This window comes from Gigantopelta aegis, chromosome 13 (assembly GCF_016097555.1).
Source record: "Gigantopelta aegis isolate Gae_Host chromosome 13, Gae_host_genome, whole genome shotgun sequence".
NCBI lineage: Eukaryota > Metazoa > Mollusca > Gastropoda > Neomphalida > Peltospiridae > Gigantopelta > Gigantopelta aegis.
This window is the reverse complement of record NC_054711.1, coordinates 27,229,824-27,254,112: the sequence shown is the minus strand read 5'-3', so window position 1 is coordinate 27,254,112 and position 24,289 is coordinate 27,229,824. Positions and strand designations below refer to the sequence as shown.

At 35.3% G+C, this 24,289-nt stretch overlaps 2 protein-coding genes across 6 annotated transcripts in view; one reads left to right on the top strand and one right to left on the bottom strand.

The window, feature by feature from the left end:
• The window catches only part of LOC121387445 (solute carrier family 35 member F5-like), a 41,923-nt gene extending 38,949 nt beyond the window's left edge, over nt 1-2,974 (bottom strand). The window contains exon 1 of the mRNA XM_041518561.1: nt 2,909-2,974. The gene's annotated coding sequence lies outside the window, so the exon portion shown is untranslated. The remainder of the gene's footprint in view (nt 1-2,908) is intronic.
• A 2,528-nt stretch (nt 2,975-5,502) lies between these two features.
• Nucleotides 5,503-15,834, top strand: LOC121387871. Of its 5 annotated transcripts, none has more exons than XM_041519103.1 (5): nt 5,503-5,636; nt 9,835-9,890; nt 10,467-10,544; nt 11,973-12,108; nt 15,249-15,834. In XM_041519103.1, exons 2-5 carry the CDS (start codon nt 9,888-9,890, stop codon nt 15,779-15,781), a joined length of 750 nt encoding a protein of 249 aa, XP_041375037.1. In that variant the 5' UTR covers nt 5,503-5,636; nt 9,835-9,887; the 3' UTR covers nt 15,782-15,834. The 5 variants fall into 5 exon arrangements, with proteins under 5 accessions (XP_041375037.1, XP_041375034.1, XP_041375036.1 ...); XM_041519100.1 differs by having other exon boundaries at nt 5,504-5,636; nt 10,464-10,544; XM_041519102.1 differs by having other exon boundaries at nt 5,512-5,535; nt 10,464-10,544.
• The last annotated feature ends 8,455 nt before the right edge of the window (nt 15,835-24,289 follow it).

The following is a 24,289-nucleotide window of genomic DNA, read 5'->3' as shown; positions in this document are numbered from 1 at the left end:
AAATTTAATCATACAATAATAATATTGTCTCCGGGCAACATTCGGTCTCCGGGCTGTGAGGAACGTTTTCGTGACGTACACCGCCCGAAGATGAAAAACGTTATTAAAAATTATTTTCGTTTTGTACACTTATTATTTTTTTTTACATATTTAAATACCAGGGCTCGCACTGTCGGTAGCCAAATTAGCCATTGGCTAATTTTTACAAAAAATGGCTAATAAAATTTGCAAGTGGCTAAAATTTTGGCTAAGCCATTTTCTGTCTTCTGATGTGAACAAACGGTTACGTAATCTATCCGACATCGCAAACATAATAATACTACCAAATATTCTATTAGCGTAATAGCGATCTCGCGACCGGTAACGAGAAACGGTGTCATGCAGAATACAGCGTAGGCCTTATAATGTTTGCTTATTTTAATAATCACGGTTATTAATTTTTAACGGCAAGCATTCAACATGTATGACAGCAATGTCTGGAAGATCTATAACTTGTTATTTTTACTTTGTAAAATCTTTGAACCAAAGTAATAAAAACAGACCAACAATGCGTGTCAATTTGAATTACACATGCCAGTTCAGGGCCAAAAGACATGTAGGACCATCTCAAGGGCCGAGTTCAGCCAGACCGAGCGAAAACAAAACGTTCGTTAGACTGGTTTGTGCGCTTCACGTTAAACCAAATGGACAAGACGAACACCAATCAAATAGTTCGCGAACGTTAGGAAGAACGTTCGTTGGCTGAATTGAGGACAGCTCTCAGTGCGAATATACGTCACGCTTCAGAGTCAGCTGACACCCGCGTGTCAAGAGACATCGTTGCGGACATTAAACAATACGATTACGCAAAAATAAGTTTGTAGAAAACTAGTTATTCGCATCAATGAATGCCTAACTGCAGTTTTTGTTTATTCCTTTGTCTTTGTTAGTTTCGTACCCATGGTCGAGAGCACGCATGCAGATCGCGATCGCCGGAAATGAATATGTAGTATTTAAATTATACAAATTGCAGTTAAATGGACACTGAATAAAATTAGTTTACTGTAATCATATTTGTTAGATAATTTTAGATATAAATTTGTAAGACTGTGAGGTGACATTTAATAAGTTAGCTGGATTTTAAAAAGACCGTAAATTTTAATTTTATTAAAGGGTTTTTGGGTGGTTTTTTTTTTTTAATAAATGGAGTATACTGTGGCGAAGTCGGCATTCTTACCTGAGGTATTTTGTAAGCAGAAATCAAAACAAGCATTTAACACGACGCTGAAATCAACAGCAACAACATGGCACAAATTATGAAATCGTTTGGTGTGGGGAATTGATGGGTCACTTAAAAAAAAAAATTAATAATAAAAAAAAAGTTATTCAAACTAACATAAAGATTGTTATTTAAAGAAATGAGTTCCATATAAAAAAAAAAAAAAAAAGCTCTCAAATTTTTATTTGGGAAAAAAGGAAGAAAGAAAAAACACCACCATCCATAAACATCCACCCACCCCCATATTTCTGTATGTTTGTTAATTTAATGTCATAGGCCTTAGAAGTGGGTGTGGGTGTATGGGGTACTGGCTTCAGACTCTGAAGATATTGCTTAACCCCATCCCAACCCCACCCCTGCTGAAAAAACTGGAAGTAATATATTAACTGCCCCTACCCCCATTAAGGTTTTGTTATTCCTATTTATTCCAGTTTGTACACAATTAGCTGAAAAAGATACATTTTCATATTCATATATAAATACTCTATACAGTACTGCATAAAACAAATTTGGCTAAAGCATTTTCAATATGGCTAATGAAAATTCCATTTGGCTAATATTTTGGCTACAGGTATTTTTGATCCAGGGTGAGCCCTGAAATACATGACACTGATAGGTATTGTTATTCCAAATCCCATGATTGTATATGCCATATTTAATTGATTAATTGATGTTCCTTCTTCGAGCGGTGAATACAGATTTCGTTATGTACAGCCCGAACATGAAAAATGCGATTTTGTCAACAAAACTAAAATTCCTACATTTATTTTTTTAACATTATAACATATATGGATGCACCATCCCGAGGTACATCTTTGTGCCAAATATCAACAATGTACACCGCGGCATTAACACCCGGGTTCTGGTTTTGTCTCCGGGCTGTGAGGAACATTTTCGTGACGTACACCGCCCGAAGATGAAAAACGTTATTAAAAATTATTTTCGTTTTGAACACTTTTTTTTTTTTTTTTTTTAAATATTTAAATACATGACACTGATAGGTATGGTTATGCCAAATCCCATGATTGTATATGCCATATTTAATTGATTAATTGATGTTTCCTTCTTCGGGCGGTGAATACAGATTTCGTTATGTACAGCCCGAACATGAAAAATGCGATTTTGTCAAAAAATTAAAGTTCCTACATTTATTTTTTTAACATATATATATGCACCATCCCGACGTATATCTTTGTGCCAAATATGAACAATGTACACCGTGGCATTAACATCCGGGCTCTAGTTTTGTCTCCGGGAAATGCCCGGGCATCCGGGCGGTAAATAGGCTGACCGTAACAATGTAGCAAACTCAGGAATGTCTCTTTAAGTAGCCTAATTTACAACAAATATTTACATAAAATAAATAAATGACAGATATGGTGTCAGTCAATTGTTATTGACTGTCAGTTACTGATATTGACAACTGACAGGTCTCAAACGTAAAACCATGTCAATTTCGTCTGTCATTTGAGAATCCACAGCAAACAGTGGCGAACACCGGCGATGACCCAACTGACAGGTTGCACCTTCCCGGAGGTCGCGCATAATCTTGACACATTTACCACTTTGATTTAAAAATTAGAAAAATGTGTCAAGATGTCTAAACTACTAATCTAATAAAGAATGGAATCAACAAAAAAAGATAGAAACCCATAATATGGTTCAGATATGACAAAAGCTCATCCCCGGAAGTCTATTATAAACAGGAAGCAGTTTATTTTGACAGGAGTGGCTATTGATACGGAGTCCGTGACATTAAACAAAACTATCAAAAGTTAAAGTTTGTTTTGTTTAACGACACCACTAGAGCACATTGATTAATTAATAATCGGCTATTGGATGTCACACATTGGTAATTCTGACTCGTAGTCATCAAAGAAAACCTACTAAATTGTTCCATTAGCAGTAAGGGATTTTTACATGCACCTTAGCACAGACAGGAAAGCACATACCGCGGCATTTGACCAGTTGTGGTGCACTGGTTGCAAAGAGAAAAAAACCAATCAGTTGAATGGATCTACCGAGGTGATTTGATCCTGCGATGCAAGCACCTCTGACGAACACTCAAACTATCAAAGGCTGATGGCTAAACTTTAAAGTAAAGCAAAAGAAGTTTTTATTATATATATATGTGTGATTTGCAAACACTGTGACTAGTCGAGATCACACTTAAAAGTCGAAGTTAATTTGTTTTGTTTAACGTCACCACTAGAGGCTAAGAGCACATTGATTTTATTATTATTAATCATCGGTTATTGGATGCCAAACATTTGGTTATTGTGAGAGGAAGCCTGCTATATTTTGCTATCAGTAGCAAGGGATCTAAATATGCACCATCCCACAGACAGGATGAATATATATTTATTTATTTATGTATAGATAGATAGATAGATAGATAGATAGATAGATAGATAGATAGATAGATAGATAGATAGATAGATAGATAGATAAATATGGGGGGAGGGGAGGGGCGAAACGACCCGTTTGGAGAACAAACCTACCCGGGACGAAACGACTCAGGGCGAATCTGGATAAGGACGAAATGACCTGATACCGACAGGATCGTACATCCCATAGCCAGTTGTGGTGTACTGGCTAGAACTAAAACTGAATAAATAAATGGACCTACCGATCGCGCATCAGGCGAGCGCTTTACCAAACTAAATTTCATATATCTTATGGGGTTTTGGAGGGTATCAGGTCGTTTCGCCCTTATTCCCGATCGCCCCGTGTCGTTTCGCCCCGTGTCGTTTCGCCCCCATACCGGGTCGTTTCGGCCTCTATACAGGGTCGTTTCGCCCTCATGTTTATGTTTGTGAATGATGAATAAATTTGTTTACGTGACTCTAGTTGCAAATCAGATATAGGTTATCAATTTGTAACCCTTTATCAACCATAAACACCATTTATATGTATATAATTAAATTTCTGTTACATTCATTACAACGTAACGTCATGCGATTGGTCCAGACGTAGCAACGGGAGTTTGTTCATTTTTCGATGAACGTAAAAATTACGTCGTCAGGGAACGTCATATGTGATGACGTCATTTTATATGGGCAAGTTGTCTTAATGAGCGTTAATGTTTATGGATAAAAAATAATTCAAAATAACGTATGACGTTTTAGTGTTATTATTAGCATGTATCATTCAAATTTAATTATAAGTATTGTCTGTGATTTTTTTTGTTCATACCCCGATGAACGTAAAAGAAATAACAGACAATCCTTAATTGGTGTGTGTGTGGGGGGGGGGGGGGGGGGCGCTTTTTGCAAATTTGCGAAATTGGCCTCTGTAATATCCATTGACGTGTCATGTTTACATCTATACTGAAGAAGATTTATGATGAAATATTAAAAGGTCCATTTGCTTCAGTTTACATTTAAATACATGCAGTTTTTCTGCTGTCTGCCATTTTGGGTTTTTATGGAATACTCTTCAAGAGGGGTGAAAGACTCTAAAATATTAATATAAAATCAATGATCTCTAGTGGTATCTTTAAACAATCAAATAATATTAATAATAATAAAATAATACAACGTCATGACATTTGCATTTATATCATAACATGTTATTACATTCAACGGTTGTTAGATTAAGTCATATCCTTTCACCCCTCTTGTCGAATATTCCATAAAAAGTCAAAATGGCAGCCGGCACAAAATTACATGCTTTTTGCCCTATGCGATCTCAGCGAAGTCGATACAGGTGACATGGTTATCATCTAGTATGTGGAATCCATACCATTGTAATTGTTTTTTCAAGGTTATGGTCTGGACAAAATGTGGGTAAAATCTAACGAAAAATAAAGGTAGGAGCAATTTATTGTAGTTGTCCACATTTTGTTTCGGACTTTACGTTTAAGTCTACAACCTTGTTGCCTGTTAGGTGACTATTACGACAAAATTATGGGTAAAATTATTTTTATATACCAAATTTTGCATACTAGTACCACCCCAATACATAAGGGCGAAACGACTCATAATGGAGGACGAAACTACTCATTCTAAGGGGTCGAATAGAAATAAGAGCGAAACGACCCGAATTCGTTTTTGGGGGAGTGTTGTTGTTGTTTGTTTGTTTGTTTGTTTGTTTTCGTTTGTTCGTTTATTTGTTTGTTTGTTTGTTTACCAGTTTTAGGTTCGATGGATTAACTATTAAATCACCGAGGCGGTCATTTAAAAAATATTAGGCCTATATACACGGCCGGTGTGTAAATAGCCTCCTGCAGCGTAAATGAAAAAGGAGAAAATTCCGAAGAATGATAAAAAAAACATGTAGGCCTATGCAATTCTAATCGTCTTTATGAAAGTTTACACAAACTATGAAGCTATGAAATAGAAATCGCCAGGATTCCTTGTTATTCCCATTGACATATGTAATTAGATTAGTGGTGATATTGTCCAAGAATGTTTGCACGGTCATCAAACACCAGGATTCTGTAAATTAAAATTGCACACCACGAGTCTTTTTCTTTTTTGGGGGTGGGGTGGGGGAAGAGGGGTACCTATACTGTTTTTGAAGCAACCCGTGTTATGGGGTGGGTAGGAAAATATAAGAATAGATTTAAAAAAAAAAAATTTTAGTTGTGGTATATACATTAAATAATGTATATATACAGGGTTTCTGCCAGAGGGTAAAAAGGGTATGGCGCCATACCCAAATTATTTTTTGTATTTTTTTTTTTATTGTTTTAAAGTTAACCTTTTGACAAAATTAATTACTCTTATCATTACTGTACAACTTTCTTAACCTTAACAGTAATTTTAACCTTTTTTCTTTCTGGGGGAGGCCCCCATACCCACTGTTGACTGGTTGCATTCAATTCCACAGTGCCATACCCAAAAATTTCTTTCTGGCAGAAACACGATATATTTCAATCGGTAAAAAAAAATGAGCATGGAGGTATTACTAATGTGAATCAATTTCCATCTTGTAAAAATAATTTCAGCTTGGTTTGACGTAAGACGAAAAGTAAAAGTGTTTTGGAAATAACCATTCTTTTTACTATTTTTTTGTGCAATTTAGAAAGGAATTGGCTCCGAAATAAATAACTTATAGTAGGCTAAATTCCATACTGACCATTTAATGAAAAAAGGTGTTCCCTGTGGGAAGGAGTATACACATATTAGTATATATAGAGAGAAAGTAAAGTAAAGTTTGTTTTATTTAACGACGCCACTAGAGCACATTGATTTTTTATCTTATCATCAGCTATAGGACGTCAAACATATGGTCATTCTGACACTGTTTTTTTTTAGAGGAAACTCGCTGTCGCCACATAGGCTACTCTTTTATGACAGGCAGCAAGGGATCTTTTATTTGCACTTCCCACAGGCAGGATAGCACAAACCATGGCCTTTGTTGAACCAGTTATGGATCACTGGTCGGTGCAAGTGGTTTACACCTACCCATTGAGCCTTGCGGAGCACTCACTCAAGGTTTGGAGTCTGTATCTGGATTAAAAATGCCATGCCTCGACTGGGATCTGAACCCAGTACCTACCAGCCTGTAGACCGATGGCCTAACCACGATGCCACCGAGGCCGGTATATATAGAGAGAATAACAAGTTAAGAAAAAAATCTGCCCGATTCCCCCCCCCCCCCCCCCACACTCCCGGCGTCGCCTCAATGTAAAGATGGGGCTTATATATGGAATGAATGAAGTGGGGGGGGGGGGGGACCAGGCGGATATTTTGCCCTGGTTAATGACGTCGGATGTAGATCTGCTTTATCTTGTGAAGGTAAAAATCGGAAATTCTGCGAGGCTCTGCCATGCGGAATTTCTCATTCAGCCTGAACAGGATAAAGCAGATATCCGACGTCATTGACTAGTTAATATCTTTATCCTGCAGACCATAAAAATTAAGGGGAAAAGCTATTATTTATGTTATTTCAGCCATATTGTACAATGACCTAGAGGTCAAATGAGCGATTTTGTAATGTAGCTATGTGTGTAATGTCACATGAGTGACGTCAAAAGTCAAATCCTGTTAGTAGCAGAATATGACTTTTCTTCATCCGTTATCGTATTCTATCACTAGAAAAGGTGGTTGCAGAACAAAAATAAAAATGTAACACAATCCAGTAATTATTTAAACTGTTAATTTCTAACCAGGTTTTATAAAGCACATGCATTTGAAAAAATATCCTTGGTACCTCGTGCACAGTTTGTCATTATTCACTTTTAAAGCCACTGTGCATCATTAGCACATGATAAAATATATATTTCTAAAATATGCACAGTGGATGAACACTTCAATTAATATTTTTTTAAAGGAAAAATTCAGTTTGTCATGACTAGTCAGTTCAACACTTTCTGCCTACTGGTACATCAAAGGCCATGGTATGTGCTATCCTGTCTGTGGGATGGTGCATATAAAAGATCCCTTGCTGCTAATCGAAAAGAGTAGATCATGAAGTGGCGACAGCAGGTTTCCTCCTTCAATATCTGTGTGGTCCTTAACCATATGTCTGACACCATATAACCGTAAATAAAATGTGTTGAGGGTGTCGTTAAATAAAACATTTCCTTCCTTCCTTCTTTCTGCCTTGATTGCTACTTGATGTCAATACAGATAGGCTTAACATTCATACCTGTGAATAGTTGGTAAAATATCAATTTTCTGATGTACAGGAGCCAATTTCACAAAGCATCGTAAGTTTACATCTGCGACTAGCAGTTATACCAGACGTATACCTTACTCATGTTTGACATCTATTTCACACAGAAAATTATATCATTGTGGAAGATGGAGCATTTTAAGGACAAAATAAAATATGTGAATTTCTAACTGTATTTATTGTACGATAATAGTAATAAGAATTGTGATTTTGTCATAAATTTATGTTTACGTGCAAAACTAGGCTTACGATGTTTTGTGAAATTGGACCCTGATTCTTAATTAAAATAACTTAAACACTCAAAATTGTTTACAATTATTTGAATGTACTATTACATGTAATGGCAATAAAATGCAGCATACTTTTTTCAAATCTAATATAATAATGGAACAAAATTCTAACAACAGGCCATGAAAATCATAAAAATTAAATTATTTAGCCTTGTTGATCTGACATCAAGTGAAAGAGGGTGAAAGAGCAGAACTGACTGTTCTTAACAAACTGTGCATATTTTAGAAACATTTCAGGGATTCTACAATGTTTATAAAATCCACTAGCCATGGGATCAGTGATTTTAAAAATTTACTAGCCACAATTAAAAATTCACTAGGGCTCTGTACTTTACCTAATACAATTTTGCTAACCGTAATAATCAGATATGTTACCTAAAGAAGGAGATAGAGATTAAAACCACTAAAATTGGGGGCGGGGTTGCAGGCAGGATATTAATATTTACAAAATAGACTTGAATGCAGCATTTGATAACTTCTTTTTTTTCACTAGCCGTCGGGCATGGCAGTTGTAGTTATTTACTAGTCAAACATTGAATATCACTAGCCATGGGAGTGGGGTTACCATAATCTAGAAGTCCAGCATATTTTTTCATGTGGTGGCTTTAAAAATAGAAAATTATGAACTGCGCTGCACATGCTCAAAGAATGTATGTTTTTCCAAATGCATGTGCCTGAATTGATGCAGCTAGAAACTAAAATACTTTCCTGTTTACTGTCCAGAATGGATTTGTTTTACGTCCATGTTGTTGATTATTGAACTATTTTAATTTCATGTTCCGTAACAGAAAAATATAGAATATTATTTCCATAAGTATCGTATTCCTTTTTTTTTCATTAGCTGAACGTAGTTTAGGACATCGATAGTATACTGATGGAAAGAAATAAGGGAACACATCAAATTGTAGACCAAATTTAATTCACTACTGGCGTAGTAATGTCTGTATTTCATACCAAGTTGTAATGTGGGACTGAATGTCTGTAGTGTTGAATGTGCTGCCTATATGTTCCCAGTCAATTTCTGACAATATGAATTGATTTTTGATGCAGTCATTATTTCTTGTTGCTATCTGTGTGATCCTTTATTTCTTTCCATCAGTATATATATTACATCGGCTCATTCAAATCAGTGGATGCATATATGTAAACATTGTTTTGTTGACATTTTCTTTTATGTTGTTTAAAGGAACTATCCTAAGTTCTTCTCTTGCATTTGTCTTACCTTTTCCGCTTTAATTTTTTTTTTACAAAAATAAAATAACCACATGTGGTATTGTACATATACCCTATGTGCTATCCTGTGTATAAAAAGAGCACACATATCCCTTTTTGATAGGAGCTGCAGAGGTGCAGAAATTAAAAATATTTCACTAGCCACCAGAATTTCTACTACTCTGCCAGCCTATAGAACAATATATTGTTGTTTAACAGTATTAAAAATTATAATATACACTGTCCTGACCTCAAATGAAATATATCAAGACCTAAACCTTGATTGAGAAGTTTTCACATTTCTTTCATATAAATGTAGATTTACAAAATGACATCCCACAAGTATTTAACAGAACAATCTATTCAAAACACACTGGCAACATACTTTCAATGTAAACAAGTTATTTCTAGGAAGTACATGTATTGACCTTTGACCTATTCTGTTTTCAGAATGTTGCGTTTGAGCCTTTTAAAACTGTGATGTCTATTAGACTATTACCAATATGGTAAGTCTATTGTGTATTTCGTCATCATTCTGAACCTGTAGTTTGAATGTTTTGGATATCTGGCATGGCTGCTGTGGAGTCACAGATTTGATGGAAAAATGTTTACAGTTAGTCATAAAACCCCCACTAGTAGTTGTATTTTGTAACTTGTACGTCAGAATGTTTACTCGCTTTTGTATTTTTGGTGAGTGGGCGAGCATTTTCTGCACCCATGATCATCAAAATTGTGTCTGCTATAGTTCTAGGCACAATTTCACAAAATATTGTAAGCCTAGTTTTGCACGTAAACATAAATCTGCAACCAAACCACAATTTTTATTACCATTATAATTCAACAAATGTAGTTTGAAGAAAATATACAGGTATTTCATTTTCTTTTGTCTTTAAAATACTCTAGCTTCCGTAATGATGTAAATTTTCTGCACGAAATTGATGCCAAACACACGCAAATGCACAACCAGTATAACTGCTAGTAGCAAACATAAACTTATGATTTTTAGTGAAAATGGGGCCCAGACTATAAACTCGTGGTATTTTTATTTGTTTATTTATTTAAATAGTTTGCTTTTCCAGAAGATGATACCGTGGATTCGCAGACAGATTGCAAAGAATTTGAGACTACCTCAGAGAGGACTGTTTGGATATTACATATCGGTAATCAATAAGTAACTATACATAGAAGTAATGCTGTGTCATAAAGGTAGCTAGGAGACATCGGGGGATAGTGCTGGAGAAAAACATCAAATTTGGCCAAAAACTATAGATATTTGTGCAAAATATGCTAACCTGAGACCTTTTTACAGTGTATTTCCATCATTTTACCCTCAAAATTAGTTGTAATCCATGTAAAAATGTGTAGTGATTCACCCTATATAGCTGTTTGATAGTACCGTAATGATAATATGGATAAATGTAGTCTGTCCACAGGACTCGAGTACCCGTACACGGTAGAATACAGTGATCAACTATAATACAATGGACAATGTATGACAATGATTTCAGCAGTAGGTAATCAATTATATAAGTTGCACAATAATTATATGATCATGCGCTAGTTTCTCTTTTTAAACTGGCCATCCATCCATCACAACACTGAACATATCAACCGGTTTCTAACTGCAGTATAATGGCATGATTTGGCATCCATGTTCAGTACTGGAATTCAGATGTATATAATGCTATTTTACTTTATTCCTTAATCTCATTATCATCTAGTGTAAGTGTCAGGTACTCTGGTCCAGGTCGAGTTTTGCCCTAGAGTACTTTAGGCCAATATGTTGACTCGTGGAGGCCCTAGATAAACGTTGTTATCCAGATTTGGGCATTTTCTATTAATTTGGGTGAAAACCAGCCTGTCCCCCTACAAAAATGTACATCTATGCAGATTGTATTTAAGTAAGTGTGGATGCATGGAAAATCTATGCACAAGCAGCTGTAGGGGCATATTTACCATTTTTCATGAATCAACACTTAGAACTATTAATCACAATCACAACTTAATCCATTTTTCACCAAATGTGCCTGCAAAAATAAGGATTATTTAAAACATTTAAAATAACAGTTTGGCTAAAATCACAATGATTAACTACTTACTAATGTGTTGTTTATTTATAATTAGATTTTTTATTTAATAATTTCGAAAAAAAAAAAAATTCATTTCTATTTTTAGAGAGTTTTCAAGAAGTGGAATTCTTTCCTGGAGCAAAATGCTGTTCACATTTAAAATAACAATTTCGCTTAAATCACAATGATTAACTATATATTAATGTACTAGAGTATGGTAAGCCAAACCAAAAATCAACCCTTTTGTTTATTTTTAACTAGATTTTTTAATTTAATAATTTCAAAATGACATTTTCTCATTTCTATTTTTATAGAGTTTTTAAGAAGAGGAATTCTTTCCTTTGAGCGAAATGCTGTTCGCATTTAAAATAACAATTTCGCTTAAATCACAATGATTAACTATATATTAATGTACTAGAATATGGTAAGCCAAACCAAAAATCAACCCTTTTGTTTATTTTTAACTAGATTTTTTAATTTAATAATTTCAAAATGACATTTTCTCATTTCTATTTTTAGAGAGTTTTTCAGAAGAGGAATTCTTTCCTTGAGCGAAATGCTGTTGAACTCTGCAACATCCAGCCTCATCATCAAGTTCTCGAGGTGGGCTTCGGCCCGGGTATAGGCCTGGAAGAAGCCTATCGCTACATAAAAGGTCAGAGTTCATCACGCATACAGCTGGATCCATGTTGATAAAACTTTAAAGTCCAAAGAAAGAAATGTTTTATTTAACGACGCACTCAACACATTTTATTTACGGTTATATGGCTTCAGACATATGGTTAAGGACCACACAGATTTTGAGAGGAAACCCGCTGTCGCCACTACATGGGCTACTCTTCCGATTGGCAGCAAGGGATCTTTTATTTGCGCTTCCCACAGGCAGGATAGCACAAACCATGGCCTTTGTTGAATCAGTTATGGATCACTGGTCGGTGCAAGTGGTTTACACCTACCCATTGAGCCTTGCGGAGCACTCGCTCAGGGTTTGGAGTCGGTATCTGGATTAAAAATCCCATGCCTCGACTGGGATCCGAACCCAGTACCTACTAGCCTGTAGACCGATGGCCTGCCACGACGCCACCGAGGCCGGTATTTTAAAGTCCAGACTCTAAACTTAGCCACATGTTATTTTTTAGCTTTTTATCTGTTGAGGGGGGATTTTTGTTGTTTGGGTTGGTTTTTTGTGTGTATTTTTTGTAGACAGTAATTTCCTCACAATAGAATCCAGGGCTAACTTTATCACTAACCAAATTTTAGAAACAAACGACTATTATTTATTTTTTTAATTTGATAAAAAAAAATTATGTAATGAACAATAGTTTGTTCAGAAATAGCTATGATGCTGCAATTTTTGAAGTTTAATAAATAATTTGGCCAAATCTGCTTATTCAGAGCTAACGTTTGTTTTGTTTAACGACACCACTAGAGCACATTAATCATCAGCTATTTGATCATTCAGAGCTGGTCCAGGAATGAACCTGATGTCACATCTTGAAACTGGTGCAGTTTTAAGCTTTTAAAAGATTATTTCAGATTTTGTTTGTAAATTATTACATCCCTATCTCCAGTCTTCACTTGTATACTCAGTGGCAGATATAAGGGGTGCCCCAGTGGCCCGTCCCCTCCCCACTAATTTTTTTTTTTTTTGCAACACATATATATATATACATGTATATTGTTTTTTGTTTTTTATGTTGGAGAATCTGAGAAATTCCTTTGAGAACGTTTGTGGCCTTTGCCCACATGTCATTGGGGTCTCCCCAAATGGATTTCGTGGATCCACCACTGATGCTACCACAACTCTTTTATATGCACTTTCCCACAGACAGGAAAGCACATACCACGGCCTTTGACCAGTTGTGGTGCACTGATTGAAACAAGAAAAAACCCATGGATTCACCGAGGTGGTTTGATCCTGCGATGCAAGCACACCAAGCGAGCACTCAACCGACTGAGCTAAATCTCACCCCATGCTTTCATTATAGAGATAACTGTCCAAATGTTCGTCTAGCTCTCAAAAGGCAGAATACTTAGATCAGTATGTTAGTAAATTTTCTTTTTTATTTTAATTTTAGAATTTATCACCCTATATATGAAGTGTTTCTCATCTGTTGTGTGTGTGTATATATGTATATGTATATATATGTGTGTATACTGAACAAAAAAAGAAACTTCCGATTTGTACATATAGTATTTGTTGTGTTAACGAATTCATTGTATAATGAAATGATATAGGTAGTATTAGCCGTGAGCTGTATTATCAGGATTCATGAATTTTATCAATTATTTTTGCACTGTTAATCGTCGACAACGTGAAATTCAATTTGCACGTGCATGCATGGTTTGACATGTCCCGTGTAGTATTCAGTCAATTTGTTTTACTTGTCTTACCGACATTGTTGTCAAGTGAACGAAAACGCTTCAAAATTTAAAAAAAAAATAAAGTTTTTTACATTGTAGCCATTTTAGTATGCCAAGAATACCCAATAATGTACGCGAATGGGCGATTGGCATGCTTGATCCTGGCATCTCGACAGAAGACGTTGCAAGTCATGTTGGGAGTTCTAGTCGAGCGATACGAAATCTTCGCGTAAGATTTCGAACGACAGGAAGCACCAACGACTTGCCATGTCGTGGACGTCCGCGTGTTACAACGCGTGGTCAAGACCGCTATATGATGAACACACATTTGTGCAATCGATTCCAAACTGCCACCGCTACTGCTGCTAACACACCTGGGCTTCATAATAACCAAATCAGTGGGCAAACTGTTCGTAATCGTCTGCGGGAGAACAGTTTACATGCACGACGTCCTTACGTCGGATGCGTTTTAACGCAACGTCATTGTCTAAATCGTCTTAGTTGGGCACGTGTACACACTTGTTGGATATGGCGACGCTGGAATACCGTTCTATTTTCGGATGAATCCAGATTTTCTTTACAACGTGGTGATGGCAGGGTGCGTGTCTACCTTAGGAGAAATGAATGCTATGCTGACTCTTGTGTTCTTGAACGAGATCGTTTTGGGGGTGGGGGTTGTGTCATGGTCTGGGCAGCCATTGCCCATGGTTATCGTTCACCACTAGTTGTCAGTGATGGCAAATTAAATGCTCAACGTTACCGCGATGACATTCTCGCTCATCACGTCATTCCTCTGTTCCATAACGCCAACATCTCGATTTTTCGGCATGATAATGCCATATCTCATACAGCTAGAGACACTGTAAATTTTCTTAGGACAAATAACATTGATTTCATTGATGACTAGCCCGCTAAAAGCCCTGATCTCAACCCCATCGAGCATGTCTGGGATAGTCTGGACAAACGATTGAGGTGTCGTCCCAACCCACCCGCTAACGTCAACGAACTTCATCAAGCGCTCATTCAGGAATGGAACAACACAGGCAGAAATCAACACTTAGTAAATTCTATGTGCCTGCGATGCACTGCAGTGGTCAATTCAAGAGGTGGTCATACCCGTTAGTAAGTGTTTTTTTTTTTTTTAACCCCTACCACACTTGGTCAAAATTTCGCCCAGTTTCTGTTAACCTATGGCCATGATTTTTGCACCAAACGATGCATCATGGAACACTCTTTAAACGCATATATAACAATTATTCCCCCGGTTTGTTTTCATCAAGTTATGTTCAAGCAAAGTTAGCGGAAGTTTCTTATTTTGTTCAGTATATATATATATATATATACATACATACATACATACATACATACATACATACATACATACATACATATATATATATATACAATATTTTTTTATATTTTTTTTTACAGATGGTCCAGGAAAGGTTCACGGAGTTGATCTGTCCGAGTACATGGTATCCATGGCAACTGGCCGATTACAGCAACAGATTGACGAAGGGAAGGTTGTTCTTCGTATGGCAAGTGTCGACAACTTGCCGTACAACACGGACACGTTCGACGCGGTGTACCACTGTAACTCGTACTACTTCTGGCCCGGCCCCCGCGAGTCCATCAGAGAACTGTATCGAGTGATGAAACCAGGTGCAACCATGGTTACCACTTTGAATTTGAACAGAATAAAGAAGATTGCAAAACAAGGTCTAATCACAAATCGAAGCTACGACCCTCTCAGATTCATGATGTGTTTGGAACAGTACGGATTTGAAAATGTAAAGTTTAGATATTTAACTGTTAGGGGTCAAACATTCGAGGCGATATTTGCTGAAATAACACAAAAACCTGTTTATTTTGATCTAGATAAAATTGAAACAGATGCCAGTGAATCTAAAGACTGCGATACACCAGAAAAGACAGTGGATTTAAAAGTGAATGAAAAGGTTTGATGTGCTGTTAACTAGCTATGTCATCATATGTATTAATAAATGTTTTTAATATATTTTGTTGTAGATTTTTTTGTCCTCTCTATGGGGAAAATGCATAGATTTTTTAATATTTTGTATAGATTTTTTTGTCTAGTCTGTGGAGAAATGCATAGATTATTTAATATATTTCGTATAGAATTTTTTGTTCCATCTATGGGGAAATGCATAGATTATTAAATATATTTCGTATAGAATTTTTTGTTCCATCTATGGGAAAATGCATAGATTTTTAAATATATTTTGTTATAGATGTTTTTGTGCTGTCTATGGGAAAATGCATAGATTTTTAAATAGATTTTATATTGATGTTTTTTGTGCTGTCTATGGGGAAATGCATAGATTTTTAAATAGATTGTTTTGTCCTATCTATGGGGCAATTCATGTAAAAGATCCCTGGTTTCTTCTCGGTATCTGTGTGATCCATAAGCATATGCCTGATGTGCTGAGCATGTCGTTAAATAAGAAAACATTCCTTTCTTCTCTCTTTCTAACAAGTGTCAAAGTAACCATTTATTAGGAAACAAAGAGCCAAAGTTCAAAATCTGGTGGGGCATTGTTAAATAAACTTTCCTTTATTTTAAAGTTTAATGTTTAACAATATACATTTAAAAAAAGAAGTTTGTTTTGTTTAATGACACCACTAGAGCACATGTATTTATTAATCATCGGCTATTGGATATCAAACATTTGGTAATTCTGACATAGTCTTAAGAAAACAAACCTACAATATTTTTCCATTAGCAGCAAAGGATCTTTAATATACACCACCCCACAGACAGGATAGCACATACCACAGCCTTTGATATACCAGTTGTGATGTGAATTTGTTTGTACAAAGTATGTGCACACACACCGACACATCCACTCTGGCATCCAGAGACAGGACTTGGGATAGACATGCTCGAAACCTTGGTGGTATAGGAGTATGATAAAATTTAAATAACAATAATAACATCCCCTCTGGATCTAGATGAACAGCTCAGCCAGTTGTACATGTAATTTGGATAAAAGCATAACATTGAAAATCATGAATCTTCAAAACCAATTGTTAGTAAATAAATAACAAATCACAAATTATTTTGATTGTAACTTTATTTCTTTTCACTTCCTTCTTACAAAAGGTTGCATAATGAGATTAATGAAATGAGTCGCTTAGTATATAAAATACTATAAACAAAATGGTTGCAGTGATGTAAAAATGGTTGCACAGAACACCATGTTACTGACCTTTTTACATGTTTATAATTAATATTGTTTAGTCAACGAGCATATACATAATAATTATTGACAACCATATATACATGTGTATATTAATGGCACTGGCAATTTTTTCCTTCACTTTAGAGTGTTTTTCCTTTTTTACTGAATTCATCATAGAATTCAGGTTTAAAGTAAAAACTGGGATACAGTAACACCTATTTGTGATTCAGTATTACCCCATTCCACCCTTGGTGATGGTTTCCCTTGCTAGTACTACCCCCGTATCCCACCCATAGCTTTGTGGACAACAACTCCTGAACACTTGTATCGAGACAAATAAATGAAAAGGTTATTAAAATATATAATGCACCGTAACTGATTTTATACATTAAGCATATTAAAAAGTAACACAAAACGTATGGTGTTTTTATTATTAGTAAACAATGTTAAAAGATGGAAGTCTTTAATCATTACCGTACTATACATAATATATATCGGTAAAATAATAGAACATCGCAACCACTGTTTAAACATCAGACATCATTCACTTTGTCGCAATTTCATAACATTTTCTTATTCTATTTAACAACATTCATAACAGAATTTAATAGTAACACCAGTCTACATTTCATATAACAAGTTTTGTATCGGGTCAAAGGTCAACAAGTATATATTATTATTATGATAAATGTTTACAAAAGAGATAAGAAAATAAGATATAGGTAATAATTATTGTAATAAAAATAGCTGCAAAATTGTCTTACAGTTGCTGGATGGATTTTTCTGAATGAAAATGTAAATGCAGCCAAATTAAAAATATATAATTATATCCCCTCCCTCATTTCCCCCACCCCACCCTTGCTGAATTAATTTTCCAAGTTAAACCAATTTTGTTTAACACAAGCATTTTTCTAAAATAGCATACCCAAAGGATTTCTAGTATTTTATTGTTAATAAATAAATCAAGGCACAATGTTGCATATGTTCAGAAATACAAATGACTGGTTAACAATTGTAAATTCTACCAACAGGGATTACATTAGGGATCATGAATCAAAAAAAAAAAAAAACCCCTCATATTATGACAGACAAAAGTTTAACATTTGACCACTGCTACACTTTTTTGCTTAGAATATTAATTTCTGTACATCCAGTAGAAACTGAAGATTGTGTCTTCAGCTGAGTGAGTGACACACACCACAATTTGCATGATACTGGTTTTTGAAAAGGTTTTTTTCTTTAAAGACACCACTAGAGCACATTGATTTATTAATCATTGGATATCGTTGGATGTCAAACATTTGGTAATTTTGACATATTCCGTAGTCTTAGTGAGGAAACCCACTACATTTGTGCATTAGTAGCAAGGGATCTTTCATATGTACCATCCCACATACTTTGATATACCAGTCATGGTGCACTGGCTGGAACTAGAAATAGCCCAATGGGCCCACCGAAGGGATCGATCCCAAACAGACCACACATCAAGCGAGCGCTTTACCATTGGGCTATGTCCCGGCCCAGTTTTTGTATAAATACATAAAGGATTCATCACAAGTGTTTTATAAAATGGAAAATATCAACAGAGTCTGTGTTAATTAGTATTTGTTGAGGCTTGGCCGTGTTAATTGGTATTTGATGAGGCTCCACCAAGATAATTACCTATTAACTGGTCATGGTTGATATTGTACAAATAAATAAACATGAGTAGTGAATTATTTTTATCCTTGAGGTACATGTTTTTAGAATTATGAGAAATGTATTCCACAAATCAGAATGGCCAGAAATACTTGGGATGTACAAAAATGAATATTCTGAACAAAATGAAACTATAGTCCGTCCCATCATTCATGGTGGCCGCCATTTTGGTTTTATGGACTGCTATATGAGATAACTCTTGATTATTTCCTTGTTGCTACCTCTGTAGTGAACCAGAGTTATCTCGTATCAAGACTACCAGTCCATAAAACCAAAATGGCAGCCAAAATGTTACAAGTGTCGTTTTCTTACTACGGTATGTATTAGTTTTATTTATTTATGATTTTTTTTTTTTTATTGCACACAAAAATGGTACTTTTCTGTTACTTCCAAAACACTTTAAATTTACTTTTCTTCTTACGTCAAACCAAACCGAAATTATTTACAAAAACCATTTCTGTAGGAGATGGGACGGACTAAGGTAAATGCATGACTGTAATAGTGAAAAATATGTCTTGTCACTTTAACCTTTGACCACAATGTTAGTAAAAATGCAGAATGTAAGAGCAAATTCATCTCAGAATCCACTCCTTGTAATATAACAACAAAATATTTACTGCTAACTTCATCAGAACAGAAGTTAAAACATAACAATCATTAAAGTTTGAAGTTAAAAAAAACAACACATTAAGTTATAAACACTTGAAGGTCAAGGCTGTATTAATTCAATCAGCCTTGAACTTGAACTCAGTGTGTCAAGGCTGAAAGTCTGAACGGGCACAGCCATCTGTCCCACACTGGGAGATTATGAATGGAGGTATATAACAAACATATCATCTATGTACAACAGGAATTATAAACATGATTGCACTATAATATACAATATTATGAATTAGGGCGGTTCCAAAAATTATTTCATAGGAGTTAAGGGTATCGATTTATTATTATTGTTTTTAATACAAACTACATGTAGGTCTGTCTATTATATACATGAGTGTTTTCTAATATTACGTGGTTAGGCCATCGGTCTACAGGCTGGTAGGTACTGGGTTCGGATCCCAGTCGAGGCATGGGTTTTTCAATTCAGATACCGACTCCAAACCCTGAGTGAGTGCTCCGCAAGGCTCAATGGGTAGGTGTAAACCACTTGCACCAACCAGTGATCCATAACTGGTTCAACAAAGGCCATGCTTTGTGCTATCCTGCCTGTGGGAAGCGCCAATAAAAGATCCCTTGCTGCTAATCGGAAGAGTAGCCCATGTAGTGGCGACAGCGGGTTTCCTCTCAAAATCTGTGTGGTCCTAAACCATATGTCTGATGTCATATAACCGTAAATAAAATGTGTTGAGTGCGTCGTTAAATAAAACATTTCTTTCTTTATCCTGTAACACTTCTAAAATAACATTTTAATTCGATATTTAGTAAATCAAAGTTCTGAAGTCACCTCGCCAGTAATATAACGCCGAGCACTAACTAAATCTCATCAAAACGTTATGCTTCTGTTTACATGTCTTGTTGGCTGTAAACAAATGGTCCATTGAAAACAAAACATTATCAACAGAGTTAATAATGAAAAATATCTAATGAAAAATATCAAATGGGTTTATGAGTGGATATATAGAGGATATTTCATGTTTTTTGTCAAATATGATTTATATCTCATCGAGTGAAGTTTGCAATCATATCTCACAAATCCTGCTTGTGCGACGAGTGTGATATGATTGCAAACTTCACGAGATGAGATATAAATCATATTTGACGAAAAAACATGAAATTTTCTATTTATTATATAACTTTTGGCAATTTACCTTTATTTTTTAAAATGCCAGCAGCAAAATAGTTCCGGCTTTCTTACATTGAAGTTAACACTATCTACAGTGACAATAACGCATTTTAGAGTGAAATTTTCACTTTAAAATGTGTTATTGTCACTGAGTGACTGATAACACTTTTATTTCACTGATATTTTAAGATATTTCACTAAATGTTATATAATAATATGGGTAAGTTTTAGGATAAATAGTTTAGTACAGGGCTCGAAATATCAGCATGCAAAACGCAGTCAATTTTGTTTGGACCTAAAAGGTGAATAGAAATTAACCTGCTAAAACCATCAAAAAAATTGTAGGTCGTCGTTTTTCTGGAGAGAAATGTATGTGTGATTACACATGTGGCTCATCATTCCATCATGCTCCAAAATACATCTCCGAGTTCCTAATTAAAAAGTTTGTTTTGTTTAATAACACCACTAGAGCACAGATTTATTAATCATCAGCTATTGGGTGTCAAACATTTGGTAATTTTGACATATATAGTCTTAGAGAGGAAACCCGACATATTTTTCCATTAGCAGCAAGGAGTAATTTATATGCACCATCCCACAGATAGGAGAGTACATATATGTACTACAGCTGTTGATATACCAGTCGTGGAGCACTAGCTAGAACAAAGGTGTTAATTGTTCACATATTATTCCAAACCCTCGATTCACCTCATGCTATCTTTTTTCCAGCATTCCATGTTATGTTTTTTCTTAGGACCTTTCTCTTTTGACCTTTTAACAGGCCATATTTTACTTCCCATTTCGAGCCCTGAATAACTTTTTAAAAAACCTAACAAATAAAAGTTGCTGGTTGACTTTACTGTTACACCATGTACTGTATATTTTGTTTAGATCTTCCACAAGAACAAAATATATTTCTGTGAATTTTTGTACATACTGTCAATATTTTTAAATCTGCATTATAAACTTTTTATTATGCTTGAAGCAATAATTATGCAATAATTACTAGTATACGAATCACAATAATCTAAATGTAAAAATTATTATTTGAGTATATTAAATGACATTTTCATGAGAAACAGGATTTTAATAAATGTACATGAAAAATCTGCAAACTTTGAAACAAGGACCTTTAATGCATATGACTCATTACGCAATGACGCAAGGACCTTTAAATCCTTATATTAGAATTTTAAAAACCCCCCAACCATACGAGACATCGAGAGTGTTAACTGTGTAAGCCTTTCAAAGCTGATAAATTATTTCTGTGGTTATTTCACTTAACTTTTAGTGTGTTAATTAACACTATACATACACGTTGTACCTTACACGTCACTGATAACACACAACTACAGAACGTGTGTATTACTATAAACCATTACGAAAGCCATTATATCCACCAGTAAATACCCTGAATTTCCTTACCAGAAAGTACTTGTGTGTAATTTCAACCAATTAAATCTAAATACAGTCAGGTTTATTGTGATCAGTTTTGAAGCTGGTGCTATCAAAATTAAGGCATTGAGGATTTGGTTTTCAGAGGCTACAAGTCTAAAATTATTCTTTGCGAGTTTGTAGAGGGGATTTAGATTTAACTAGAAATCACCTCACCCGTCAACTCCTCCCTACTATTTTAATCTCTTAACTTGGAAAGGAGTCACTCACAATTTTTAGCAATTTTACAAGCATACAAACCATTTAAAAAAAAAAGAAGTTGTTTTTGGGGGGGGGGGGGGGGGTGGGGCAAGGGTTAATATCAGCATACCCTATTAAAACAAAACAACGTCAATAAAAAATATCTCTTTAGAAAATCTACTTTTTGATATATATTTGTCTCAATGCATGTTAAAAAAATTAATTAAAATTTTAATCTAATAATTTTTTTTTTTTTTTAAACATGCATTAAAGATGCACATTCATAGATAAACCAAGTTTCATTGATTCAGAAATTACAGTTTTTAAGAAATCGAGCTCACTTTAACGTTGAGCCTAATCCAAAAGTTGATGTCGTCACTGCCCTGGCTGCTGATCGAATAATACACATAGTACAACTCACGTTTCATTTCATTTCAACTTATTTCCGTGCTCATGTCCAGTTAAGGTTCAAGCACGCTGTCCTGGGCACACACCTCAGCTATCTGGGCTGTCTGTCCAGGACAGTGAGTTAGTGGTTATTGGTTAGTCAGACAGAAGAGGGTCTAGTGGCCTTACACCCACTGAGTTGTTAAAACTTGCTTTAGGTGGGAGCCGGTTCCGAGCTGCGAACCATGTACCTACCAGCCTTGTGTTCGATGGCTTAACCACGACACCACCGAGGCCGGTCCACAACTCACAATTCTACTTCGTAAAGGCAAGAAAAAAACAGGGAGACTATCCTTTGTATATTTGTGAATAAAATGTTTACAATTGTGAATGACTCCTAAGTTTGTCAAGTAACCTTTCACAGACACAGAAAGCCTGCCTATCCTCAACAGCACCAATCAAAAACCGAGAAACAGTTCAGTCAGAAATCAGCAGTAGAAAGAAATATCACAGCACATGTACAGGTATTTTATGTTGCACTTCAGTTGCATTAGTCACACGATATGTTCCATTATTAGGCTCAAATTATCTCCCTTGACAATATTACTATACTTACCTCCCTTTTAATATTGCTAATTATCATTATCTCTATCATTCTCAGAAATTCGTATCTCCCTTTTAAATATTGAAAATTTGCATTACATTCATTACAATAAAATAAAATTTCTGTTACATTCATTACCACATAATGTTATCCCATTGGTCCAGACGTAGCAACAGGAGTATTCAATTCTTGACGAACGTAAAAATTACGTCGTCAGGGAATGTCATACCGGATGACGACATTTTATATTGGTAATATGTCTTACTGAGTGTTATTGTTTTTAAAAATTTTTTTATTAAAAATAAAATATACTTACTAATAATAACATTAAAAGATCATGTTTCAAATTTAATTACAAGTACCAAATTGTCTGTTATTTCTTTTACATTCATCTGGGTATGAAAAAAAAAAAATATTCGCAAACTTAAGTGAGAACGGCGTCGCCGATTCACAGTTTGCGGATGACTTTTTTTTTCATACCCCGATGAATGTAATAGAAATAACAGACAAACCTTAATTATTAGTAATACTTATTTAATATAATGATTACAGTATTACATAATAAGCAAAGCTTTAGATGCATGAAACTCATTGATGTATTCAGGGCTTCTAGAATTTTTATAAAATCCACTAGCCATGGGATTAGTGATTTAAAACATTTACTAGCCACAATTAAAAATTCACTAGCCGTAGTTTAAATTAATACAATCTTTTTTTCACTAGCCGTCGAGGATGGCACTAGTAGTTATTTACTAGCCCAATATTGAATATCACTAGCAATGGGAGTGGGGCTATCATAATCTAGAAGCCATGTCAGTCATGGCAATAGTAGTTATTTACTAGCCCAACATTGAATATCACTAGCCATGGGAGTGGAGCTACCATAATCTAGAAGCCCTGTCAGTCATGGCAATAGTAGTTATTTACTAGCCCAACACTGAATATCACTAGCCATGGAAGTGGTGCTACCATAATCTAGAAGCCCTGTCTGGCATGGCAATAGTAGTTATTTACTAGCCCAACACTGAATATCACTAGCCATGGGAGTGGTGCTACCATAATCTAGAAGCCCTGTCTGGCATGGCAATAGTAGTTATTTACTAGCCCAACACTGAATATCACTAGCCATGGGAGTGGAGCTACCATAATCTAGAAGCCCTGT